This window comes from Ambystoma mexicanum, chromosome 6p (genome assembly GCF_040938575.1).
Source record: "Ambystoma mexicanum isolate Mex_15411 chromosome 6p, UKY_AmexF1_1, whole genome shotgun sequence".
NCBI classification, from domain to species: Eukaryota; Metazoa; Chordata; class Amphibia; order Caudata; family Ambystomatidae; genus Ambystoma; species Ambystoma mexicanum.
In genome coordinates, this window is record NC_090935.1 from 221,224,636 (window position 1) to 221,248,987 (window position 24,352).

The 24,352-nt window shown below is 45.5% G+C and overlaps 1 protein-coding gene across 1 annotated transcript in view; it reads right to left on the reverse strand.

The window, feature by feature from the left end:
• EPG5 (ectopic P-granules 5 autophagy tethering factor) overlaps window positions 1-24,352 on the reverse strand; it is a 2,517,217-nt gene that overhangs the window by 1,276,063 nt on the left and 1,216,802 nt on the right. The window contains exon 22 of the mRNA XM_069626898.1: window positions 22,690-22,856. Coding sequence (XP_069482999.1) covers window positions 22,690-22,856 — 167 coding nt within the window. The remainder of the gene's footprint in view (window positions 1-22,689; window positions 22,857-24,352) is intronic.

Below are 24,352 nucleotides of genomic sequence, written 5' to 3' on the forward strand. Positions count from 1 at the left end.
AAAAAGATTCTCCCTTGAGAATGTTGTCCTTGCAAGCCCACCACAGAAGGTCCTGAGAGACTCTGCTCAGAACTTTTAGGTGGTCTGACATTTTCCCTGAAAACTGGGACCATTGAGTCTGGAGAGCCCGTTGGAGGGATCTCATTCTCAGGCGAGCCTCTGGCACCAGGAAAATGCAGGAGGCCATGGGACAGAGCAACCTGCAAAATCAAGTCCGGAAGATGTTGGGCACTCTGGAATTTGGTAACCATCTGCAGAATGTATTGAGCTCTCACCTCGGGTGGCAGGGCTTTTCCTGATGAAGCATCTAGGACCGCTCCAATGAATTGGAGTCTTTGGGATGGTATCATGTGGGACTTCTTGTAATTGAGGGAGAAGCCCAGTCTGTCGCTTAGATGTTCTCGGGCTTGCTCAGGTGAACGAGACCGGATCAGCCAATCTTCCAGGTAGCTGTAGGCGTGAATCCCCCCTCTCCTGAGACTCGCTGCCACCACCGCCATGAACTTGGTGAAAACCCTTGAATGGAGGTCAGCCCGAATGGCAGAACTCGAAACTGATAATGAGAACCACCAAACGCGAACATCAGCTACTGTCTGTGCTTGAGATGGATAGGCACATGAAAGTAAGCATCCTGAAAGTCCAATGACACCATCCAGTCTTGGAGTTGGAGAGCCTGAAGGATTTGGGAAAGGTCAACCATCTTAAACTTGTCCTTCCTGAGGAGCTTGTTCAAGTTTCTTAGGTCGAAGATGGGTTTCAATCCTCTGTCCTTTTTGGGAATCAGAAAGTATGGAGAATACCAACCCTTGTTCCTTTCCGCTACAGGTACATGTTCTATAGCACCTTTCTCCAGCAGGGTCAAAATGTCCTGCACAAGGAGCGGATCCGGAATTTCGAAAGAATTGCTCCTCGGTGGATGGTCCTGAGGCCATCTTTGGAAAGGAAGGCAGGAAGCTTAGGATACAGATTCCAGTGCCCAAGCATCTGAAGTAATGCCTAACCATTCGTTCAGATGCTGAGTAAGTCCGCCTGCCTCTGGGGTCTTGTGAGTCAAGGCCTCAGAGTGGTTTTGAGGCAGCTGAAGCAGCGACTGAGGATAAAGCTGCCACTTCTTAGGTTGGCTTAGCACCTCTCCTTCGTCCACCACAAGGGAATCTTCTCTGACCTCTTTGACCGGCTTCTCCTCTTCCTCTTCCAATCGAGGAGTAGAATCGAAAGAACTTACCCCTCCAGGAAAATGAGCCGCAGTATGTGTATTGAGGATGTCTAATGGCAGCGCTAAGGGATTTAGCCACCGCTTTCGAGGTCAGCAGCTTTTCCCAAATCTCATCTGCCTTGCTGTCAAACAGCCTTGAGCCGTCAAAGGGCATGTTCAGTAGCCTAGCTTGCAGATCTGGTGCAAACTCGGACTTACTCAACCACGCAAATCTGCATAACACTGTGGTAGCTGCCATGGCTCTGCTGATGCCGTCTGCTTTATCCAAACCTGACTGGAGACATTCACCCATTGCCTCCTTACCATCCTTGATGATTGCCAGAAAGGGGTCTCTTTCATCTCCTTCCGGGATGTGGTCAGCCGCCAAAGCTACGCAGTCCCACAGAATAAACGTAAACCTTGACAAAGTACAAGTCACATTTGTTGATTTTAATGCCATACTGCCAGCCGTAAAAACCTTTTTCGCCCAGGCATCCACTCTCTATCAGGAGGGATGGATGGGTATGCTGACTGCTTGGTAGATGTAGCAGCATGAACCACCAAACTTTCTGCCGTTGGGTGTTTGGTTAGATACTATGGATTGCTGCTGGATGGTCTGTATTTTGGGCAAAATATTAATATACTGCAGCCACAGTTTCTGGTGTCTCCCAATTTGCAGAGACCCTTTTCTGTAATGCAGTGTGGAAAGGTAAAATTGGATCTTTCTGAGGACCCTGGTCCAAGATGTCATATCGTCTTGTTCAAAAGAAGGAGTAGGCCTGCACCAGCTTAAAAACGGTATGCATTGATAAAATCGCGGCAAAAATGTTGCCTTTACAAAATATCACAGCAAAAATGCTGTGGTTTGGCGCGTTAAAGGAGTACCCCATTAGATCATTTAAGGGGAGTGGGGGGTTGCGGGGGTGTCTCCCGCTACCTTTAAATGGTATAATGGGTCCAGGGGTTGCGGGGGTGTCCCCCGCATCCTTAACATGGAATGCGGGGGCAAAACCACTGCCTTTTTGCCGCAATATTTTGTGTTCACAGCCATTTTTGCCGCGATTTTAACACATGGAACCTTAAAAACTATATAACGTTACTCATTCGTTTTTTTTTTTTATAACTTTAACACGTTTGCATTGGGTTACAGAGAGATCGACTTATCTTCCCGTTGCATTTATAAATATTTGCAATGATATAATATATTGCATTTGAATACTTTACATCGTATCTTATTCGTTATGTTCAGTTCAACCATGCACATTTCTACATTTTATGCCTTTTATTACCATGTCTACATATCTACTTTTGTTGGCTATTCATATATATTCCGTATGGTTCCCATATATTCTTGGGTCTACTTATCGACGTGGCTACAGTGCATATATATCCCTCCTCTCTTTCGCTAGTGAATGCTAGTTCCTTAAGCCATTGTTTAATTGTAGGTGCTTGTTTTGATTTCCAGTTCAAAAAACACATTTCTTTGCAATTATACATCCCATATTGAAAAGTCTTCTTAATTTCACATTTGTCTTGCCTATGTATCCCAATAGGTATTTCAAGGGAAGGAGAGTTGGAGGTACATTTGTCATGTCACTCAATATTTTGGCTACCTGCTGCCAGTAGTCTCGTATTAAAGGACAGTTCCAAAATACATGTATAGTGTCTGCATCTTCACTTCCACATTTCAGGCATTTCTGGGGGTCGGTTTAGCACTTTAAATTGTATTAAACAGAGCATACTCATTAGTTTTCTATATGAGGAGTCAGCATGTTCAGTTGGATCTGGTTTGCCAAACTCAACTCGGGAGAGGTATCTAACCCACTGCCTAACTGAAGGTTGTCATGTAACTCCCTTAATCTGGACTCAGAGTTTAGCTCTTCTGGCACATTAGGGCTGCTGAATTATAGCCCAAAAGGTGGTGTGTTATCATAAGAAGTATGATCTTTCTCCTAGATGGCTGATAAAAACTTTTAAAAGTCTTTTTTAGGTAAAGGTTTGAAAATCTTTTCCTGTACCACAACGGGCTTCGACATTTTTGAAGTAATCAAAAATTACCTTGAAGTCGGGATCGCCTTAGGCGGCATCAGCTTCGATACCGGTGTCAACGGCTCCGATGCCGACAGCCAGACACTTCTTGTGCTTCTTCGACAGAACCCTCGATGGGCTAGGTTCCTGACTCGTCGAAGCACTCAACAATTTCTCGTTGGATCGAGATCTTTCTTGTTGCAGCACCGGCTTAAGGCTCGGTTTCGAAGATTTTGTCTGCGACTTCCTTTCGACATGTTTTTGCACATTGACAGGGGCATGGGCTTTCTGCTTGTCCTCTAGTCGAGGCCACATTCTCAAAGATCTTAAGCATCTCAGTACGAAACGCATCCCACTTAGCAGGGGAGTCAGATTTTGTTGGATACCCGATTACCTCAGCCGAGGAATTACTGGAGGTCGAAGGCAACCTTTGATGCCATTTCTTGGCCTTCTTCGAAGACGAAGAATGGCTTGATCAACTTCTCGCTTTGAGTTTTTACATCAAGAGGAATCCATCGACTCATCAGTCTTTTTTAACTCTTTGAAGAAGACTTTGAAGGTACCCTCCACACCGGCAATTTACCTTTACACTCCCGGAGAGCCTTTTCGGTCATCACCTGACGAGAGCCGCAGTCGGAGGTACGATGCCCGGAACAAAGGTACCTCAGACAGACGCAGTGGGGGTTGGTGATCAACATCTTCGATCCACAGTCTTTGCACTTCTTGAAGCCCAACTTAGGCGTCGATGGTGCCAACAAAGAAGACATTTTTTCAAAATGAAAATAACTAGTGATCACAGAAGAACCAAAGCATGCCGTAATTCTCTCGAAGCGTTAGCTAGGAAAAACAGAACTGAAGCAAACGTGCGCTGCTTGCGCTAATTATACTGATGATGATGTCGGCAGATGAACGGAAGCCCTCAAGGGACATCGACTCGATGAGACGGCAAACAGTGCCTCCTGTCAAAAAAGTTTTCTGAAGCAGCTGAAGCTGGAGAGATAATTATCATAAAATGAGGAATACTTGGGAGGACACAATCCATTCGAAAATGGGGTATGATATTCAGAAATGCAGTAAAGCAATCCAGGTAGTCTTTCTCCTAACTACACCCATAAAGAAATTGGGCGGATAATGCCATTTTAGATTTCCATTGGAAGCTTCAGATACTTCAAATCCTAGCAGTCCAGGTTAAGGAGTTGTCTTTTTAATACCAAGCTGTTTTCCACTGAAATCATTGGTGTCACATCTCCTTGTCAGCTGAATAGTCTTTACTGGCATGCCAAGAGGCCTTAAAGAATGGAAGATTGTTTCCATCCAAAGCAAGTACGTTCATTGCCTTATCTATGCTCATGACATTGAGAAGCAACTATTGTCAATGTTGTGCAAGGAGTGGACTGGACGTGGTAGACAAAGCAGAGCTCTGAGGTTTGGATCCAGATGCCCAAAAAATTATGCTTAGAGTTGTTTTCTGTTGTGGATGGGTTTTAAACACATAAGACCTAGAAGTTGGCAACAAATGTATTGTTTGGAAAGGTGCTTTGGTTGATTCAGCCATGGGGTCTACAAGAAGAGTTGTTGAGACCATTAAAAGTATTTAAACTTTTCTGAAATGCATTCATGCACTAATTTCACTAATTTCAGCACAAAACCAAGTTTGTTTCAATTTTACACGTTTCTTCCAAACTAAAATTTCATCCAAACCTTCAGTCACCCTGTCTTGCCACAATTCAAAATCCCTTTATTTCCATCGGAGACCATCCTTGAGCTTATTATCACTGTGTGCTGTTGAAAACTAAACATTATTCAACTAATGCATGTCCTTAAAACGCATTGATCGCTGGCCAGCAAAACACACTGAAGCCCTCCAGCTTGCAATCTCTCAGCAACGCTTTGGCATTATTAACTATTGGGTCACCTCTGGTGTCGTTTCACTGCTACTGAAAAAAATACTGTTTCTAGGGCTGTTTAAAAAATAAAAGGACCAGACTGCACAGATGTTGCCAAGTACTGACCCATCTGAAACCCACCCTTCCAAGTCAAATTATTCTGATGAATGCTAAAATATTCAAACAGGCTGCCAGGCATCAATTCCTATCCAGCACCAAGAGCAACTTTATCCACAACGATAAGTTTATCCCTGTCTGATTGCTGGCCTACCTATGGATGAGAGTGGATATCCATAGTTTAAACGCGTTTATACACCTGAATCAATAAACTGGCTGACACACCAATGACTACATGATCAGTCCAAAGACGGACGCCAAGACATTTCACTGCATTGCTGGCTTCATTCCTAAAACACAGGACCCAAAAGATCATGCTCTCAGCTTTCTTCCGTCACTTTCTCAATTAGATTCAATGGAGTTATGACATCACCCCACATGCTCAATCTTTATCTTCAACTGTTGGTTCCCCTGCTTCATCTAATCTAACCATTGCATGCACTCAGATGACAAAAGATCCTACTCCAGATAGGGAGAACATGGTGTCAAGCAGTCCCTTCCCCCCACTTAAAGCTTGCCAGAGGCCTACTGGACATGCTCTAATTGCCCAACACGGAATCATTCAAAAACAGGCTCCTCTGTGAATCTAAACCTTTGGAAAGTTAGACCTGGGCGTAGGTCCTCTTCTTAGCCCCAGTCAAGTCTGAAAAAGATGTCAGATTCATTACCAATCACCAACTCTCTTTCAGATCTCAAGTGAGCACTCTGCCACTTCCTATTTTTCTATCTCATGCTCCACCAGAAGGAGCCCAAGATGCAAGTCGAGAGGGGAGCAAAGTAATCTGTGCGCTCCTACCTCCCGGCGCCCAATAAATTGAAGAAACTACACTTTAAACCTTCCCTGGCTGGAAGACACTGAGTGGGGCAGAGGGGAGCGGATAGCAGAGATTGGTGAAATTGGGCGAAATATCGATTGGCAGCAGCGGTGCCGCCAAGTTCGCTGTCCCGAAGGTGGCGGCAGCACAGTGCTGAGCGGCCCGCTTGGCGCTAAGGGCCTGGACCGGGCTGGGGAGTAGTGAGAGGGAGGTTGCTGGGGACGTCCCTGCAGGGTGGCTTGGCCCCGGGTACTGCAGAGAACAAAGAATGAAGAAGCAGGGGCGGAAGCGATCCCTAGAGGGGGACGCCGCAGGTGACGCCAGGTGGCAGCTGGCTACGGCAGGGAGGAGCAGGGCAGCGGGATCCCGCAATAGAGACTGGGCTGGCCCTCTTGAGACAGCGGGGAGTGAGCAGCACCCTCGCTCGAGGACACCCCGTCGGGCCAATGGCAGTGACCGGGGTACCCCGGCCGGCAGCGGTGCACCAAGCAGAGGTTAGAAGTGGAGAAGAGGAAACGAGCGATCAGTGCCACTGGCCTGCCGACAGAGGAGAGACCTGTGGCAGAGTTTGCACTCAACCATCGCTCCAATGTGAAACCATTGAACTCGGTGCTTCGTCATACTACGCTCAGTGAGGACCAGGCACACCCCCAAACACCACTAGTCCTGGCAAGAGCTGGTCATATGCACACCACCAGCCAGTCTGGGAGCCGCCTCATCAGTACAAGCAAGCAAAGGCCCCTGCTGGTGGCCGAGCGGGGACCTGGAGCAAAGGTTTGGCGGGAATGCTGACAGCCAGGCGAAGAGGTGCAGTAGTGAGCAGGAGGGAATGCAGCAGGGGAGGAGAGCTGTCATTGTACCCCCAGCAGGAGGCAGAGGAGGTGGTGTGGGCCCCGTGCTGGTGTGGGCCCCCTGGAGTGTGGGAACCAGCAATCCATTTGAAAACCTCAGCAGAAGACTGCAGTCCCCCTACCCAGAGAAGAGGTGTCACCCGAAGTGGGACCAGACTAAATGGACGGCCATCAGGGAAGATCCGAACAGGACCAGGAGCAGGCCTTTGGGTGCCTACAATCCCCAAAGCGGCTGAGTAACAAGGGAGCCTAGGGGAAAACCTGGTGAGGAGAGCAAGAGCAGGCACAAAGAGTGAATGGTACGCGTGACTGCCCTGAGAGTGAAGGAGTGAGTGCAGATCCAAATTCTGTGCAGCAAGATGATTCGTCCCTCTGGAACAGTCCAGGCATGTCATGGCACAAGCAGAAGGAAGCCAAGGAGGGCATCCCAACCTCCAAACTGCCAAGGAAGCCACCAGATGGCACACTGCAGAGGCTGTGGAGTAGAGAGGGGAAGCCGGGTCTGTCCGAGGAGCAAACTTCACCGGGTAGGGAAGAGTCAGTGGAGTCTCGAGCTGGACGGAAGGGCGAGCAATCAAAGTTCTCCAGCAGTGCTTTCAGGAGTTCAGCGCAAAGATGACAGAGAATTTACAGTTCCAGCTGAGCCTGATAAGGACAGAATTTGCACAATCTCTCCAAGAAGTGAAGAGTGACATCGCCGAGCTGGGGGAAAGAACGGACGCTGCCGAAACGGCTATTCAGGATTTATTGGAGGACGCACGCAAGACAGATACCCTGTTAGAACAATTGGCAAGGGTCACCCAGAATCTAGATATTCAGAGTGAGGATCTTGAAAACGGCTCCAGACGATCCAACATGAGGATAAAGGGGCTACCGGAGGCCTCTTCCCCACAGGGATAAAAGGCAAAGCACAAAAGCATACTTCAAGCAAGGCTGAACACACAGGGAGCAGCTATTCCGGAGCGGCAGTTCAAGCGGAGGAGAAAGGCAGGGAGACCTGAAAAGAGAAGGAGGGAATTGTCCTCGTCCTTTTCAACTCAGCCCTGTAAAGCCTTCGAAATGATAATCATAAGACCGGGACGTCCAGCTGACGTGTAGTGTGACAGGTGTCAACGGCACATGGGGCCCTCCAACGCTCACAGTCAAAGCGGAGAGCAGCGCTTACCACCATGGTGGCGTCCTTGACTCCTGTGGCATGAGAGTCCAACAAGTTCAGCACAGCCGGTGAGTCGGCAGAAACTGATATGAAACTGAACTGTGCTGGGCCCAAGGTTGCAAGCTGCAACATTAGAACAAATAACTTGTGTTTATGAACTTTAAAGAAAGCCCAGTTAAGGTCCAGGTGCAGAGGGGTCTGGTGCCACATGAGCGCTCATTCGAAAGACTGTGACCAGGACCTGTTTGAAACAACAAAAACCAAGAGGCCTTGGGGAAGGTCGACGTGAGGTGTCAAAGGGGTCATACAGAACCCCTCATACAATCGAAGGTCTTTGACACGTGGAGGAAAGCAAAGTGCATTGGGGAAAGCCAAGTAAATGTTAACAAGAACTGTGTGTAGACTGACTAGGGCTGAGACCCGGACTTAGGTAAAGGGATAAACCTAAGGGGTCTAAAGAGACTGGGCCTCATTACAAGTTTGGCAGTAGCCTTGTCGGTAAAACCGACAGGCTGCCGCCGAACTTGCAAATCATTCCGGCGCCCGGGAATGGGCAATTAGTGGGGTATTACAACCCTGGCGGACCTGGTAATTGCCCATTGCCGGGCGCCGGAAAATATTCTTCCCCATTCCCATTGAGCCCCGTAGGGCTAAATGGGAATGGGGAGTCAGGATGCACTGGCACCATTTGTGAATGGTGCAGGTGCATCCGACATGCTCTGGTCAGACCTGGCGGGCAAAAAGGCACCTGCGAGCAGAACTCGTAGTTTGCCAGTGGGGTAACAACAGTACCATCAAGCTTAATGGTACCATTGTTACTGTACCGGCAAACTTGTAATGAAGCCCACTGTCTTGTGAACTATGGCAAGTGTGAACCCGACAGAGGGAGGTCGAGAGAAAGTCAGGGGAAGGGAACCCTGCTTTCTGATGAGACGAGCAAATCATGAACAGTGTTAGAAAATCATGAACGGTGTTAAAAATGGCTATGTGAACCTGATGGAGGAATGCCAAGGGGAAGGCAAAGAAGAGTGAATCCTGTATTGTGATAAGCAAGAGAAAGCTAGGTGAAGGGAGAACCCCACTTTCTGATGAGATTGTGAACATTGTGTTAGAATGGCTATGTGAACTAGACGGAGGGATGCCAAGGAGAAACCAAAGGGGAATCCTGTGTTGTGATAAAGCAAGTAGAACATTGTGATGACAAGAGTGAATCCGGTCGAGTGATGTCCACAGTGAATGATTGTTGAACTTGTGATTGAAAGGCTGTCGTGAACCCGACAGAGGGAGGCCAACCCTGAGAGAAGGATTGAAGCTCGACAGAAGGGAATCCTAAGGCAAAAGGCAATCGCCCAACGTGAAAGCTTTATTGAAGGAACTTTTTGTTTGGTTTGGCACTTCAGGTCCTCTGAGGCAAGAGACTTTGGATAACAGAGACTTGGCTACAGAAACCTTTTGGAACTGAACTGTAACCTCCTGCTAGTGAGGCCCAGGAGTGTACTGTGCTCAGATGTCCCGTCTTGTCCCATGCTTAAAATGTGGGGCAGGGAGACCCCAGCCATAACATCCTGACTTAACATTTTGTGAACACTTCTTTCTTTTCTGGTGAACATTACCCCCAGACTATTTTGTAACTTAGTGGTAAGGATTGGCAATAGGATTATTTTGTGTAGGTCCTTTATATTTGACAAGACGCCACTAGGACTGGCTTATTATTATTTGATGGTCGTAGTTTGCTCCCATCTTAGATTAGGTGGGGAAAGCGGGGGGTCCCATCTGTACATGCGACTGCGATACTACCTTAAGGTGAATAATGCTGATTGCATGCTTGCAAGGCACGTCAGGAGGAAGGAGGCCTCAAGGGTAATTCTCCAAATTAACACAGGGCAAGGAGTCCTCAGCTGCTCGGAAGACATAATGCATACCTTCACAAACCTTTTTTCACCCATATATGCCTCTGACTCATCAGGGGTGGAAAACCAAGAAGCCTATCTTGCTACATGGCCATTAACATCCATTACGCTATGGAAAAGGGAATTATTGGAAGGACATAACGCCAGAGGAAATGTGCCTGGCGGTTTCCACGCTACTGATAAAAAAATCAACGGCCCGGACGGATTGCCAGCAAGCTTCTATAAGACTCTCAAGGAGTCACTAATCCTGGTACTGGTTTTCCTCTTCAAGTCGTTCACAGCCTCAGGACTCATAACCCAAACAATGGAGGAAGCAAAGGTGGTGCTGTTCCCTAAGCCCAACAAAGACATAACGCGACGCAATGTGGGTCCTACAGACAGATAGCACTGATTAACCTGGACACGAAATTACGTAATTATTCACAAAAATATTAGCGACTAGACTAGTTAAGATACTCCCCACGTTGGTCAAGCCAGATCAGTCAGGCTTTGTCAAAGGGAGGCAAACGTTTGACAATATAAGACAGGTGTGCCACCTCATAGAAAAGGTCACCAAAACAGGCACTCTGGCGATGGCTCTCGCCCTGGTCGCCGAGGCGGCCTTCGACAGTGTTGAGTGGTCTCTTATTTCTCACAATGAAGGCCATGGGATTCGGTTCGAAATGTCTCCAACTGGTGAAAATACTCACGCTGAGACTAGCCATCAGTAATCATTTATCAGGGGGGATAATAATTTCCAGGGGCACCAAGCAAGTATGTCCCCGATTTTGTATACGCTCTAGAACATTTACTGACACGTATTTGGGACTGCAGAGACATCAGCGGAATCCGGTTCAGAGGTGAGGTGCATAAAATAGTGGTTTTCACAGATGATATGTAGTCACACGGATCAATACAACAATTAATAATTGACTCTAGTAGGTGTAAGGGGGATGAGAGGCTCAGTCAGGTAAACAATTGAATCAACATGTTTTATTATTTATCAAAAATCACAATAGAGTAAAAAATGTCACTCAAACAATATCATAAAATGTATATAAATGTATATAAACATAGAAAAGGTCTAGAAAAAATCTAAAAGCAACCTGTAAGACACTGCTAGATGTAATTCATATCCATCTGTATATCTAAAGCAGTGTACAGTAGTCAATATAGAGGTGCTGTCAAGAAGTGCTGAGCCTCACATCCCCCTTACACCTACTAGAGTCAATTATTAATTTAATAATTGTTGTATTGATCCGTGTGACTCCTTGCCTTGTTTTCATATATATATTGTTACCCTGGTCCACGATTTAGGGGATACCCATCCATTTGCTTTGCTTACCATTACAGAGACAGATCACTAACAGCCGTAGCGGAAAGCCTAGGAGAATTTGGGGTGGTAGCAGGCCTGCAAATCAATATCCAGACGTCTGAGTTGCTGTGCATAGCAGGGGGCGGCACCACTGACTGAAACTTAGTTTTCCTGACCTTACAAGAGGGCCGAAAAGGGTCTCTGATGGCTTGTTTTATCTCTATATCAATTTTTATTATGTGTTTCTGCTCTTGTTTGTTTGTTTGTTTGTTTATTTATTTCTAATGCGCACCAAACCCGTAGGTAACAGGGCGCAGTAGTAGGAAGGTGCAAAGCTTACAAAGTTACACATTGTGCAAGTTACAAAATAGTACACAAACACAGAATAACAATAATTTACAAATAATATTACAAGGCAATGTAACATTGTTCAACTACAATTCTAAGAAAGCAGGTTACATACAGTTGAGGTAGATGGGGCTGGTGGGTACAGGCAACGTTATTAGCAGGGTGACTAGGGGTCATTAGAGTTAATGTGTTTAATAAAGTTCTTTCTGAGGTGTAGGTAAGGTCGGTCTACTCTCAAATTATGGGGCATAGAGTTCCAGAGTTTGGCAGCCTTCACAGGAAAGCTGTTGCCACCTATCATGGTAAGTATGAATCTTGGTAACAAGGCAATTGGCGTTGCCGGCTCTGGTCGGTCTGATGGATGTTCTTCTCTTTAGTTTATCCATCAGGTAGCTAGGGGCAGCATTGTTCAAGGCTTTGTGGGTCAAGGAGATAATTTTTACCTGTATTTTGTTGTCGGTGGAGAGCCATTTATGTTGGCGTCTAATGGAAGAGATTTGTACTCTTTTGTTTATGCCAAGCGCCGCTCTTAAGTGTTATTTTGTAAAGTTTGTAGGCCTTTACAGTGGTGCTAATAATCAAGCCTGGAGAGTATTAAAGCTCTAGCCAGAATCATACAACTGTCATTAGAAAGGAAAGGCTTGCCAGCTCTTATCAGCTTACAAGTGTAGGCCGTGGTCGAAGACAGAGATTTTACTTGTTTGTCAAAGGACATAGCGGAGTCAAGGTAAAAGCCAAGGGTTTTTACTTCCATGGATACCTTGATGTTTCTGTCGATACTGAATGAAGAATGCATGCCGAAGATTATCAACGCTGTCTTATCATTCAGGCATAGACCATGAGTGGCCATCCATGCCTGGATGATAAGATATACCCTATTCACCAACTCCAGGTCCTTGCTATGAACCCCAGAAAGCGGGAGGAGAATCTGTGTATCATCTGCACAGTTGGTGTAGGTGATACCCAGAAGGTCCAGATCATCGAACAAAGGTTTGGTGAAAATGTTGTATAGAGTCGGGGAGACACTTGAACCCTGAGGAACACTGCACAGGATAGGTGTGGGGTCCGCCACTGCCGAGGGGGAGAACACTCTCAAGGTTCTCTCACTCAGGAATGATCCTATCCATCTGATCGCCTCGGTGGAAAAATTAGCTGCAGAGTCCAATTGTCTGCAAAGGACCTTATGGTCCACAAGATCAAATGCAGCTGAGAGATCAAGTAAGAGGAGAAGTGCTGTTTCCCCTTTATCTCTCAAATCATCAATTTGGGTTTTTAAATCAATTAAGGCAGTTTCCGCCCCATGTACTGGACGGAAAGCCAGATTGTCTAGCTCCTAGGAGCTTATGCAGTTCAAGGTATTATTGAATCTGGGTGTATGCAACTTTGTCCAGTATTTTGAGTAAAAATTGTACCGTGGTAATGGGGCGGTAATTAGTGGGGATGAGAGGATCTAATGTCTGCTTCTTGGGGAGTGGGAGCACCCAGGATTGTTTTAAATTGGCAGGAATAGTACCTGAGGAGACGGAAGCATTGATAAATTTGGAAATTAATGGCGATAGGTCTCTGGCAGTGTCTTTTATTATCTGTGCTGCACAGATATCGCCTTTGCAGTTGGATAGTTTAAGCGAAAGGATAGTTTTCTCTACCTCTAAGGTAGACATTTTGGTGAAGAAAAATGTGTTAGTTTGGGCAGTAGGTGTGCCACTAGGCAGCAGGATATTGGACAGGTGCTGTAGGTTCAAAGTGTCTTTCTTTTGCTGTATTTTATTTTGGAGCGTATTTATTTTGTTTGCTAGTGCATGTTGGATGTCTGCACACCAGGTCTTATCCTTGGTGCATATATCAGGTGTGGCTATTGGTGACTCTAGTTCTTTCAGTATGGAGAAAAGTTCCTTCATGCTAGAATTAGATTTGGCAATGCGTTCATCATAGGAATTCCGTTTTGCCAGGCAAACTTCATTTTTGTAATGCAGAGCAATGGAGGTTAAGTTTACTTTGTTCTCATTAGATGGGCATAATCTCAAGGTGGTTTCACATTTTCTTTTCATAAGGCGTAGGTCCTTTAATTGTGGCATAAACCATTTATTTAGATGGGCTTTAGGTTTACTTGTTCTGAGTTTAAGTGGGGCAATTTTATCCATTGTAGCAAGCATAATTTTATTATATTCATGGACTAGAGTACTAGGGTCTAGATTATCTGGCAGTGCATTTAGAGTTGGGAGGAGAGCAGGGATTACTTTGTCCGCTATAATGCTCTGTTTGTTTCTGGTTAAGCATGGTGGCGCCATTAGCGGGGCCATAGGAAGAGGTCTGGTGGTTAATAGATTAAAGGACACAAGTGAATGGTCTGTCCAAGGTTGAGGTGAGATGGAGGAAATAGTAGCTGTACAGTTATAGTCGGCTACCTAATCCAATATTCTCCCCTTCATATGGGTAGGCTTGTTGAATTTTTGAGACAATCCTAGCGCGTTAATGGTATTAGTTATGTCCGAAGCGTGCTTATCCGCTGGATCATTAAAGCCTAGATTGAAGTCCCCTAGTAGGAGTAATTGTGAGGTCGATTTGACGTTATTAGTTAGTATACTGTGCATGTCCTCCTCAAAGGTCCCAAGAGGACCAGGTGGTCTGTATATTAGATAAATGGTAAGTGATTGGGAGTTGTTTAACTGGAATTTAGCAGTAAGGATTTCCCATGATTGCAATGTTTGAATAGGGGCTAGTCTTAGAGATAGGCTCACTTGGATATAATGGCGATTCCACCACCTTGGGTGCCATCTCGGTCTTGTCTGGATATTGTGTATCCATCTGGGATAGCTAACTTAAGCGACGGTCCTGCGGCATTATGTAGCCAAGTCTCTGTTATCGCAGGGAAATCCAGATTACCTTCTGTAATTAGGTCGGCTATGTCTAGGGCATGGGCCACGAGCGATCTCACATTAAGGAGTGCTCCTTTAAAGGAATATGCCTCCATTTCAGCATTGACCTGGACAGGAGTGGATATGTTTGTAGCAGTGGGCTTAGACTTGTGTCTTAAAGTTTGGAAGGCATACATGTTGGAGGCTGATGGTGAGGAGAGCCGGTTAGTGTAGTTAAGTTTCATATTAAGCTGGGAGTTTGTTTTCAAGTTTGTTGGTGGTAAGGATCTTCTAAGTGGCTCATGCAGTTTGGTAAGTCTGGCACGGTGTTTAGAGTTTCTGTCAGTCGTGGAGCATGGAAGAGAGGCATGGGCTACTAGCCCTGACGCACCATGGTATTTTGGGCGGATGGTGCCAAAGCTATTCATAATTCTATTTGGCAAGCTAGGTAAGATTATTTCTAACTCTGGTGGGGGGAGCCCGATATAACATTCCTGACTACTAGTATCAAGGAGTGTAGTGGCAGCCATTATATAGTAGGTAATAATTAGGCTTCAAATCTTTCCCAGCTGGGCTGTGGGTGTGATGAGAAGGAGGCAATGCAAGGGCAGGTGCTTCCAGGGCACAGGGAGAGGAGAGTATAGCCAATATGCAATGGGGGTAGGACACACAGAAACAAACCAAAGGTAGGCAATTAGGCACTGATGCATACAAGTGCAAAGCACAAAATCAGCACGCACATGCAGGCATTGAGCATATGATGATTACATAGGGCACAGGTACATGAGTACAATGTGCGCATGTTCGGTTAGTCATAGAGCGATACTCAATGGTAGTGGTAGCGATAGAAGGGGAGCTGGCTAAGAGTTAAGCTGGTATATATGTGCAGTCAACTGATCATGGAGAATATTGTGCAGGGTATATATTCCCAAAGCAAATTAGACAAAGCCAGGTAGGTTAGTGCGGTAAAGTGTGGGTAAAATATGCTCATTTGGTTGGGGAACTGTCAACAATATGCATGGTATAGGTACATGAGACAAAATACATATAGGTACGCACGATCAGATTACAATAGAGTAGAGCTTGGTAAAGGTAGAGACGAAATCTGGAAATTGGGCGGGTAGCATGACCAGTCAAGTGGTTACTATAATGCAGACAAATACTGGATTGAGCAATGAGCAGAGCACAGATTATAAAGGTAAGGTGAGCGCAGGTTGGATAAAGGATCTGTTCAGTGTAAATTGGTATGGCTCGAACGGACTCGCGAATAGAACCGATCGGAGTACGTGAGCGGATTGGGCAGGACACAGTAGCAAACCCGCACTGCTAATGCAGTGTGTGACGGGTGCACAATCAGGCTAGTAAGTTCAGGCAGTTCGGGTTACCGGCAGAAGTAAAAGTGAGCGGCCAGACATATGTCTGAAGAAGTTACCTTGGTATTGTGTTACAAATACTAGTCCAACTAGTGCAGGGGTTCTGGCTAACGGCGTAGACGGCTGGCGACAGGCAAAGACCTTGTTTCCTAGGGCCTTCTGCCTGCCAGCTGTGATAGGTGCTTCAAATGCACCTTCCAGCCAATCCGGACACAACTGAAGCACAGTCAGGCAAACGGGAAGGACGCTGGAATCGGGGCGGCCATCTTGGACATGGCGCCAACCGCGTGGAGGAAAATGGTGCTTACTATGTGGTGCAGGTCTCAGCACCTGCACAGGCAGCCGAATGCAGCGAAAATGCTGCAGATGATTTATCCTTCAATAAATGATGAAGAGAATGCGGAAATTAGGCGGTCGAGCGCAATACTAATCACGCTGCCTAATATGGCTAATATCTCACCATCTGTGTGAGGGAGCCACTCGGGGCCTCGGGACATCTCCTTATACAGTAAGAATAGTTTTTGTGTTTTTATACTGTAAGAATTGATTATTACTTGTTTTCTATTATGGAGTTTGGACATGTGTTTTCTTTTGTGTAAGGTTGCTTAGGTAACCCATACCGCAATAAAACAAATTTTAATAAAATGCTGAAAATTAAATGCTGGCTTTTTATCTGGCATGTTAGGCCTTTCACAATAAATCAAACCTTAATAACTGTAGCTAAGCAATATTCTGAAAAAGCAAGCTTTCTCTGAGAACTTTAAAAAGGTGCATATGTGTATAATTAATGCAGAACTTGAGGCATGATATATTTGTTTATAGCGCGCCTATACACAAGTGTTTCAAGGCACGACGAGGCAAGGGGAGGAACAAGGGAGGCAAAGACAACAATGTTACTAGGCCAAGTGACATTGAGATCGCGCAAGTGCGAGGGGGAAGGAAGGGGAAAAAGTGCCAGGAGAATGGGAGGAGGAGAAATGCGAGATATAGGATCAAGACATAGAAAAAAAGAGTGCGGCCTACAAATGGCAGTGCAGGGGTTAAGTGCAGACAAAAAGTGTTGGATAAGTGCAAGTAGGGGGACTGTAGGGATGCAGATAGAGCCCAAGTGCAGGGTTGCCAGGAGGCAGTGCAGGTGTGCAACTGGGAGGGCGGGACCTGGGTTCGTAATTCAGATGATTGCCAGGTAACCAGTGCATTATCAGACAGGAGATCAGCAGGGAAGTGGAAGAAAGAAGGCAGAAACAAAGAGGAAAGTCTTGAGCGGTTTCCGGAACTGGAGATGGTTCTGCTTAAGTTTTAGAGAGGCAGGGAGGCTGTTCCAGAGGGAAGCGCCGGACGAAAAGAGAGATCTGCCCCCAACTCGTTGCTTAGAAAAACGACTGACATTCAGAGAGTTGGAGGTGGAAGAGCAAAGGGCTCGAGAAGGAAGATACTTCAGAAGAGAAATCTGGAGGTATTTTGGTCCCAGTCCCCAGAAGGCCTTGTGGACAATGCAAAGGGTTTTGAATTTGATCCTTGCAGTAACTGGGAGCCAATGGAAAGATTTCAGTGCTGGAGAGATACGATCCCTGGGCTTGAGGCCAAGGACAAGTCTCGCAGTCCTGTCCTGGATGAGTTGTAGAGGACAGAGAGTGGAGGAGGGTAGATTTAAAGGGAGACTGTTACAGTAAAGTCTAGAAACAACCAGAGCTCTGGAGACAGTGAGCTTCTCGGGGAAGGAAAGGAAGAATACCTCTGAGGAGGTGCAATTGGTAGACTGGTGTTAGGGAGAATTCTCTTATAAGGCTAATTTCCCAAACCTAGTGAGTCCCCCAGCAGCTTTGCTGGATTTTTGGGGTTTGTTTTTTTCTCCTGCTAAGAGTGAGACTCTTTTCCTCCCACTCTTAGGCATGATTTGAGTGTCTTTGACTCTTTGTGTGCTTATGGGCTATGGGGTATTCTTTCTACTCCATAGGGTATCATCTATTTTTTGTGTGTGTGTTACACAGCACCCTCAGTGCAGTAACACAGGGGTGTCATAGTGACCCCCAAACAGACTCCATACCCTGGGACTGACTACTGTCTCCCAGGGCATGTAAAGTCACCATTGACTTTACTAGTCCTAAATTGTGAACAGAACCAGTACAAACCATCATATTGTGGAAGTACTGAAAGGGGTTAATTATATTGCCCCTGGGTCTGTTTTCAAGGGGGCACTGTCCAGTCCCCCCTTGTCGAGTTTCTGGCTGGTGGCAGTGGTTACAACGCGAAATATTCCACCGGAATATTCTCTATGGGATTTTCCTATTGATTTTAAACGCACCACTTTTTGGTGCAATGTTAAAGATACCGCCGGTTTATTTATTTAATATTAAATCCCCGGTTGGGTCTTTTGCCAGAACTCGATTCTAAAATGGAGTTTGTGTCCATCTCTGTAACTCTGACAAAGGTCGAGCCCTTTGTTCCACTATTTTGGCGGGCTTCTCCACAGAAGCCCTCCAAATGGTGCCACTCTGCCTGGGTTCCACAGGAGGGGTGGAGGGGTGGAGGGGGGAATTGGCACCCTGGACTGCGTTGCCTCTGCAACCAAAGTCGCACTCTACCCTGATTGGCCCAGTGGTGAGCCGCCCGGCTTGATTGACAGCTAGGCTGATGAATGAGGGTTTTTCTGCATAAAAGCAGGGCCTTTGGGACTGGAACTTCAGAAGTCGTCACAGGACCTAAGAATTCGAAGAGGGAAGAAGCTGAGCCATCTGCAACGACTACACCACCGGTGGAGCCCTGCTGCAACGACCAACCAGTTCGCCCTTTTCACCTTCCAAAGACGTCTCTTGGTCGAATCGCCCATGCCAAGCACCCCGGCGGCCGGATAGCCAAGCTTCACCACTTTGACCGCGAATAAAAGGAACGCTCCTTTTATTGACGAACTCCGCGGCTGGTTTCATCCCTGTGCAGTGCAACGACTCCACATTTCCTCCTCGACGAGATCCTCTCTTCCCCTGGTCGAAACAATGAACTGCAACCACTGCCAGGAACAACTGCCACTGCTGGAGCTTCCTCTCTGTTTAAGGTACTGTGTCCTACCTGGCCTCCCTTTCTTCGGTTTGCCCAAGGTGACCCTTAAATCCTTGGCTTGCCAACTGGGTTGGCCCCAGACCTTCTAACTTTACCTTCTTGAATCACCCCAACCTCTTTTGAACATTCTGCAAAGACTTTTAGTGCATTTTAAACCGTGTGATCCTGGGCACATTTAGCTTTGCTCCCTTTAAAGTGGGCCTGGCCTATGAACTTTGGCTCTACAGTCTATACTGCCTTTACTCCCTTGCTGAGAACTCCTAAAAAGTGTTGGGACCTGTTTTATTTCTATGCTCTGTCTTTTTCTCTCCCTTTAACTGAACTATTGGAGTGCCATCAGGTTATGCGCTCACATCTGTTTAACAAATCGTGGTGTTATAATTCTGACTTGTCTAATAGTTATTAAGGGAGGTGTGTATACTTTACCTGACTGTGTTTTAACTTGCTTTTGATTTAGAGTGCTAGTATATTGCCTAAAGTGTGTTTTAAATAAATAATTATATACTTTTTATACAAATCTCTGGTCAGTGTTTGTTTGCTCTACTGTGTTTTTAGCCCTATTGTGTATGCTCTATATACTGTCCTACTCTTCTTGAGAGAAGTCTGACTGCTCAGCCACAGCTACCAGGTAAATCTGGGTGGTGCAGACTGCTACCAATTGGGTTTACTGCTTCCTCCTGTAGTCTTAATCTTTTTGCAGTGTTCCCTAAGGGAACTGCACAGGATTCTGCCTAACAACGGGTAAATAAAAGCGGCCATTTTGGAACGCTATTTTACAGTTCCAGAATCGAGCGAAAGCAGAATCCCACGAAATCCCAGCCGATGAGGAATAATTAAGGAGAAATTCAGGTACCATCACTCTCCCATTAATATACTTTGAGACTTAATCTCAAAATGTATTTAAATAAATCCTTAATTTTTAGATTGCAGCATCCTATTAACATATAGAATATCAACCATTTTAGGAACTGTCTAGAAATCCAGAATCTCACAGGATTCAATCTGTATAATACCTAAAAACCTTTGAGGAAATCAAGAATTGCAACCCGTGTGGAATGAAGAAATCCACCAAAGAACCCTATGATATTATAACCAAACCAAATTGTGAGGACTATTACCAAAACAGTAAGCAAAACTAAATTGTCCTTCTCTTACCAATTATGGCATTAAGAGGTTTATTTCGAATGTTTTCATTTTTTTATGTTTTTTATTTTTAATGCTTTTCTTTTCCAACAATATTTGTGGTAAATGATTTAACCATATAATTGAGGTCACACAGCACTTTCATTTAAGTAATAATTCTTGTTTGTCAGAGGATGCCAACCATTTCTCTCAGCCACCATACACTTGCGTTTAAGGGTGATGAGGTCAGAGTCGTACCAGGAATTGCCCTTGATTTTAGGCTTCATGCGGATCCTCATGACAGGGGCAAGTACATCAAGAGTATCAGAGATAGAGTGGAGCATGGAGAGGACTGTGTCAGGGTGTGAGTCAGCCAGAGGTGCAGCAGGGGTAGGGAAAGATGTGGCGAAAGCCTCAACTGACACACACATCATAGGTTGAATGACTGAGAAGGTGGGTGGCAGTTTGGGGGTAGGATTGGCCTGGGGGTAGTGAGAGAGAGAGAGAGAGAGATGAGAGGAGAAAGTGGTCACTCCAGGAGAGAGGAGTGGCAAGAGGGTTAGAGAGGGGGAGGTCTGAGGAGATCAGAACATCAAGAGTGTGCCCTGAAGAGTGAGTCCGGCCAGAGGGAAGAATAGAGAGAGAGCGAGAGTTGTAAAGGTCGCGAAAGAGTCCAGTGGCTGGACAGGAAGCATCCAGATGTATGTTGAAGTCTCCAAGGAGGAGGAATTGAGTGGTTGAGGCCAGGAGGGAGGAAGAGAGGTCTGCCCACTCAGAGGAAGGAGATGATCTGATAGTAGCAACTGTGACAGGGAGGCCAGGAGAGATAGGAAGCCTACAGATCAGGCAATCAAAGGAGGAGTAGGCCTGCATAGGAATGATAGAGGCAAGAATCCACTCCGGAAAGATCAAGGATACACCCCCACCAGGACAGTTTGATCTGGGCGTGTAGACGATCTTGTTGCCAACAGGAAGGAGCGTGTCAAAGCGCGTGACAGAGCTGGACGTGAACCATGTCTCGATGAGACCAATGACATCAAGGTCCAGTTCTTCCAGGAGACGGCAGATGTCAGAGGAGTGTTTGACAGCTTAGCGAGAGTTCAGAGTGCCGGGGAGGGGTACACATTAGAGGTACTCCCTGCCCGAGGCAGGGCAGAGGAGGTAGGAGAAGAGGGAAACGTCGCTGAGCAGGAGGGCGCCAGGGAGGTGGCAGAGGGTGGCGGCAAGGAAGCCAAAGAAGGGAGAGAGGGCAAAGCAGGAGAGGAAAGAAAATTGATGAGTCGGGGAAACAGTCTGTCATAGAGGAGGAGGTTGGCCCGAGGGCCTTGGACCAAGACGGTGCCATTAAGGTACACATGAATGATAACCTTAGAGAAGTGGAAGGAAACCAGGAGGGCTTTGCAGTGGGTGCTACCATTAATGGGAGAAGAGGAGAGAGCACAAAAACCATATGAAGTGTCCATAGGTCTGGCGAAGGAATAAAAAGAAGATGTCTGTGAGGGTTTGTGTGGAGGAAGCGCTGGTGTAGGTGTCAGCGATAGGGAGATCAGGGTTGAAGATCAGGATATCCTTTTTGAACTTCTTCCTGCCAAACTTAGTGAGAAGGGTTGGATAGTAGATGGTGATACATTTGGATAAGATAGGAGAAATGGAGAGAACCATGGGTGATGCGGGGGCGGGGGAAGAGGAAAGAGAGTGGGGTGGGTGGCAAAAGGGAGAGTAGTGGAAGAGGGCTGGAGACAATGGGGGAGAGCACAAGGGGGGGATGCAAGCAGGAGAGACGGAACAAGATAGGAACCGCAGGACAGAATGAGACACAATGCAGCCACTTGGCACATCTAAGTTCGAAATTAAACAGAGCAGGAGGAAACACAATGCAGCCACTGGGCACAGTATATTATGATATATGTACATGTAATGAATGCATGAGCTTAGTATGTCACTATCTATATAAACCCTACTGTTTTAAACTAGCTCTTGCCAACCTATATATGAGAATATGAACACCAGGTGTCGCATGATTTCTGTCCACAATTCTAATCACCCAGTTGTCCGTATATGCTTCTGGTCAAAATGCAGAATGTTGCGCTTTCAAAGTGTTTTTCGACCCAGAAAAAGCCTAATACATGACAGACCTGGGAAGACTGAAGGACAACATGGGGCAGGAGCAACAAGGAGAATGCATGCAACAGTGGCATTGACATGAGGCAGAGTGGTTAGTACAGGGGACACAGTAAGGCTAAATAAATCCATTAAATGGCTATGGAGGAGGTTCTTATGAGATGAAACTGAAAATAAGAATCCTTACCCCACCACCCCCAACAGCAGAGACCGCAATAGGCATGATGATGAAAACAACCCCTCACTTCTAAACTCTTTATGATGTTACATAGTTCAGTTGGAAAACAATCCAACCATACATTATTGAATCGTTCTAATGCTTTAAGTAAGAAATTAATTCTAAAAATGCTTTTTGTTTGTAGTAGGCTGTACTTTGGTAGGGGAAAGTGCAATCAACAAATACAGTACCAACAGATGAAGTATAGATGTAAACATTAAATAAATAATGTAGTTGCTATATTTGAAATACAGTTTAGAACTGCCGAACATACAGACTATTTTTTAAAACGTTTCCGATTAAAGCATGGCATCAAATACCAATATTTGAGATGATTTGCTTACCCATATTGTGGTCCTGGGCGGTGGAGGTAAAGGAGAAAGAACTTTTGCCACAGAAGAGGCAGTATAGGATGATCTACTGGAGTAACTAGTGCTTGATGCGCCCAACGATAAATCATCAGCCTTTGAAGAGATGGTGCAATTGGGAGCTTCAACTGGTTCTGAGCTTTCTACATAGAGAAGAAAATGAATGCCACATTGAAAATGTGAAAATACAATGCCTAATTCCTACAACTCGACATCGCTTTAGAGTCTATGTTGTAAAATAATACCCTTGGTTTCAGTTGTGCAATGGCGGCATCGAAATGTATAAATGGCTGGGGCAGACAATGAGCCCTAAGTGGTTAACTTAAATAAACACGCCCCTCAGAGTAAAATGAAACCCTCCCTTTTAAAAGATAAATCAATAACTATTCACCATTTTAGCAAGTTACCATTACCCCAAATTATTTTTTTACATTACGCATAATAAGCTTCAAAACTAGTGACACACTCTGTAAGATACTGACTAAACAGGCATGCTTAACTCCAGACTCCTGTATGAGGAAATTCCACGAGAGCGTCACTTACTGAGCTTGATGGTGGAAGTATTTACAGAGCTAAGGCAGCAATAATGCAATGCACACATGTGCTAAGAGCACTGGTATGACTCTAGGTAACGATGTTATGCTACTCACACGTCTAGATACTTCCCATTGCTGAACATTGAGAACTGATAAATAAATGTGGAATATGGGGAAGCAGATAGGCACTGCCCCATATCCTTTAAACATGCTGCAACAAGAAGCTTGGCAGAAATTAGTATAGTTTAACAACTTAAACTGAGATGGCACATGAGTTGCCAAAGTGACTGCCAAACAGATTACCTAATGGGAACATATTTTTTAAACACAAGTGCACAGATTGCGATCGATATTTAGACGAAAAAGTTCAGGCTGAAATGTGAAATACACTGAAACTACCCAGTGAAAGGTAAAGGAGCTCTGCTGCTGTGAATAGAAGCACTATAAACGAACACCAACCAACTCTGGTAAAGAACAAATTAATTATCTCTCGGTAATGTTCTTTCTGATGGACCTTCCTCCCACAGATTCCTCAACTTTGATATCGATCTCACAGCGCAACTGCTCTTTGAAACTTTTCCGCTGCTAGGGGGTATAGAGAGGTTCCACCAGAGTTCCACCAGACACCTCTACAGCTCCGGCACCAAACATGACGATGGGATTATATATACAGAGAAGCAATAAGGAAGGCACAAGCCATAACTCTGTTCAATGAAACACTGCAAATCGGCAACATCATAATACCCACAGCAACGGCACCTAAAAGGTGATAGCGAAATTAGTTTGTTGAAGGAATTAGAAAATCTCCAACAAAAAGAAGTGAGCAAATGGGGGGAAGAGCACTCACTCCAAAACTACATAGAAGTGGGTAGAATCCCACGGAGTTTGAGGATCCTCAATATTCCTTCTTTTGAGGAACAAGATCCTGTTATGTTAAAAGAATGGAGTGCAGCAACCAATGGATGTTCTAGAACTTTTTTTTACAGTTATTGGTGAAATATGCTGGTGGTGATCGTATTAAAACATTAGAAAAAATAAGCGAGGTGGAAAACCAACTGAAAAAAATACCAGAAACTCCAGATGGAAAGAAACTTAAAAGTAAT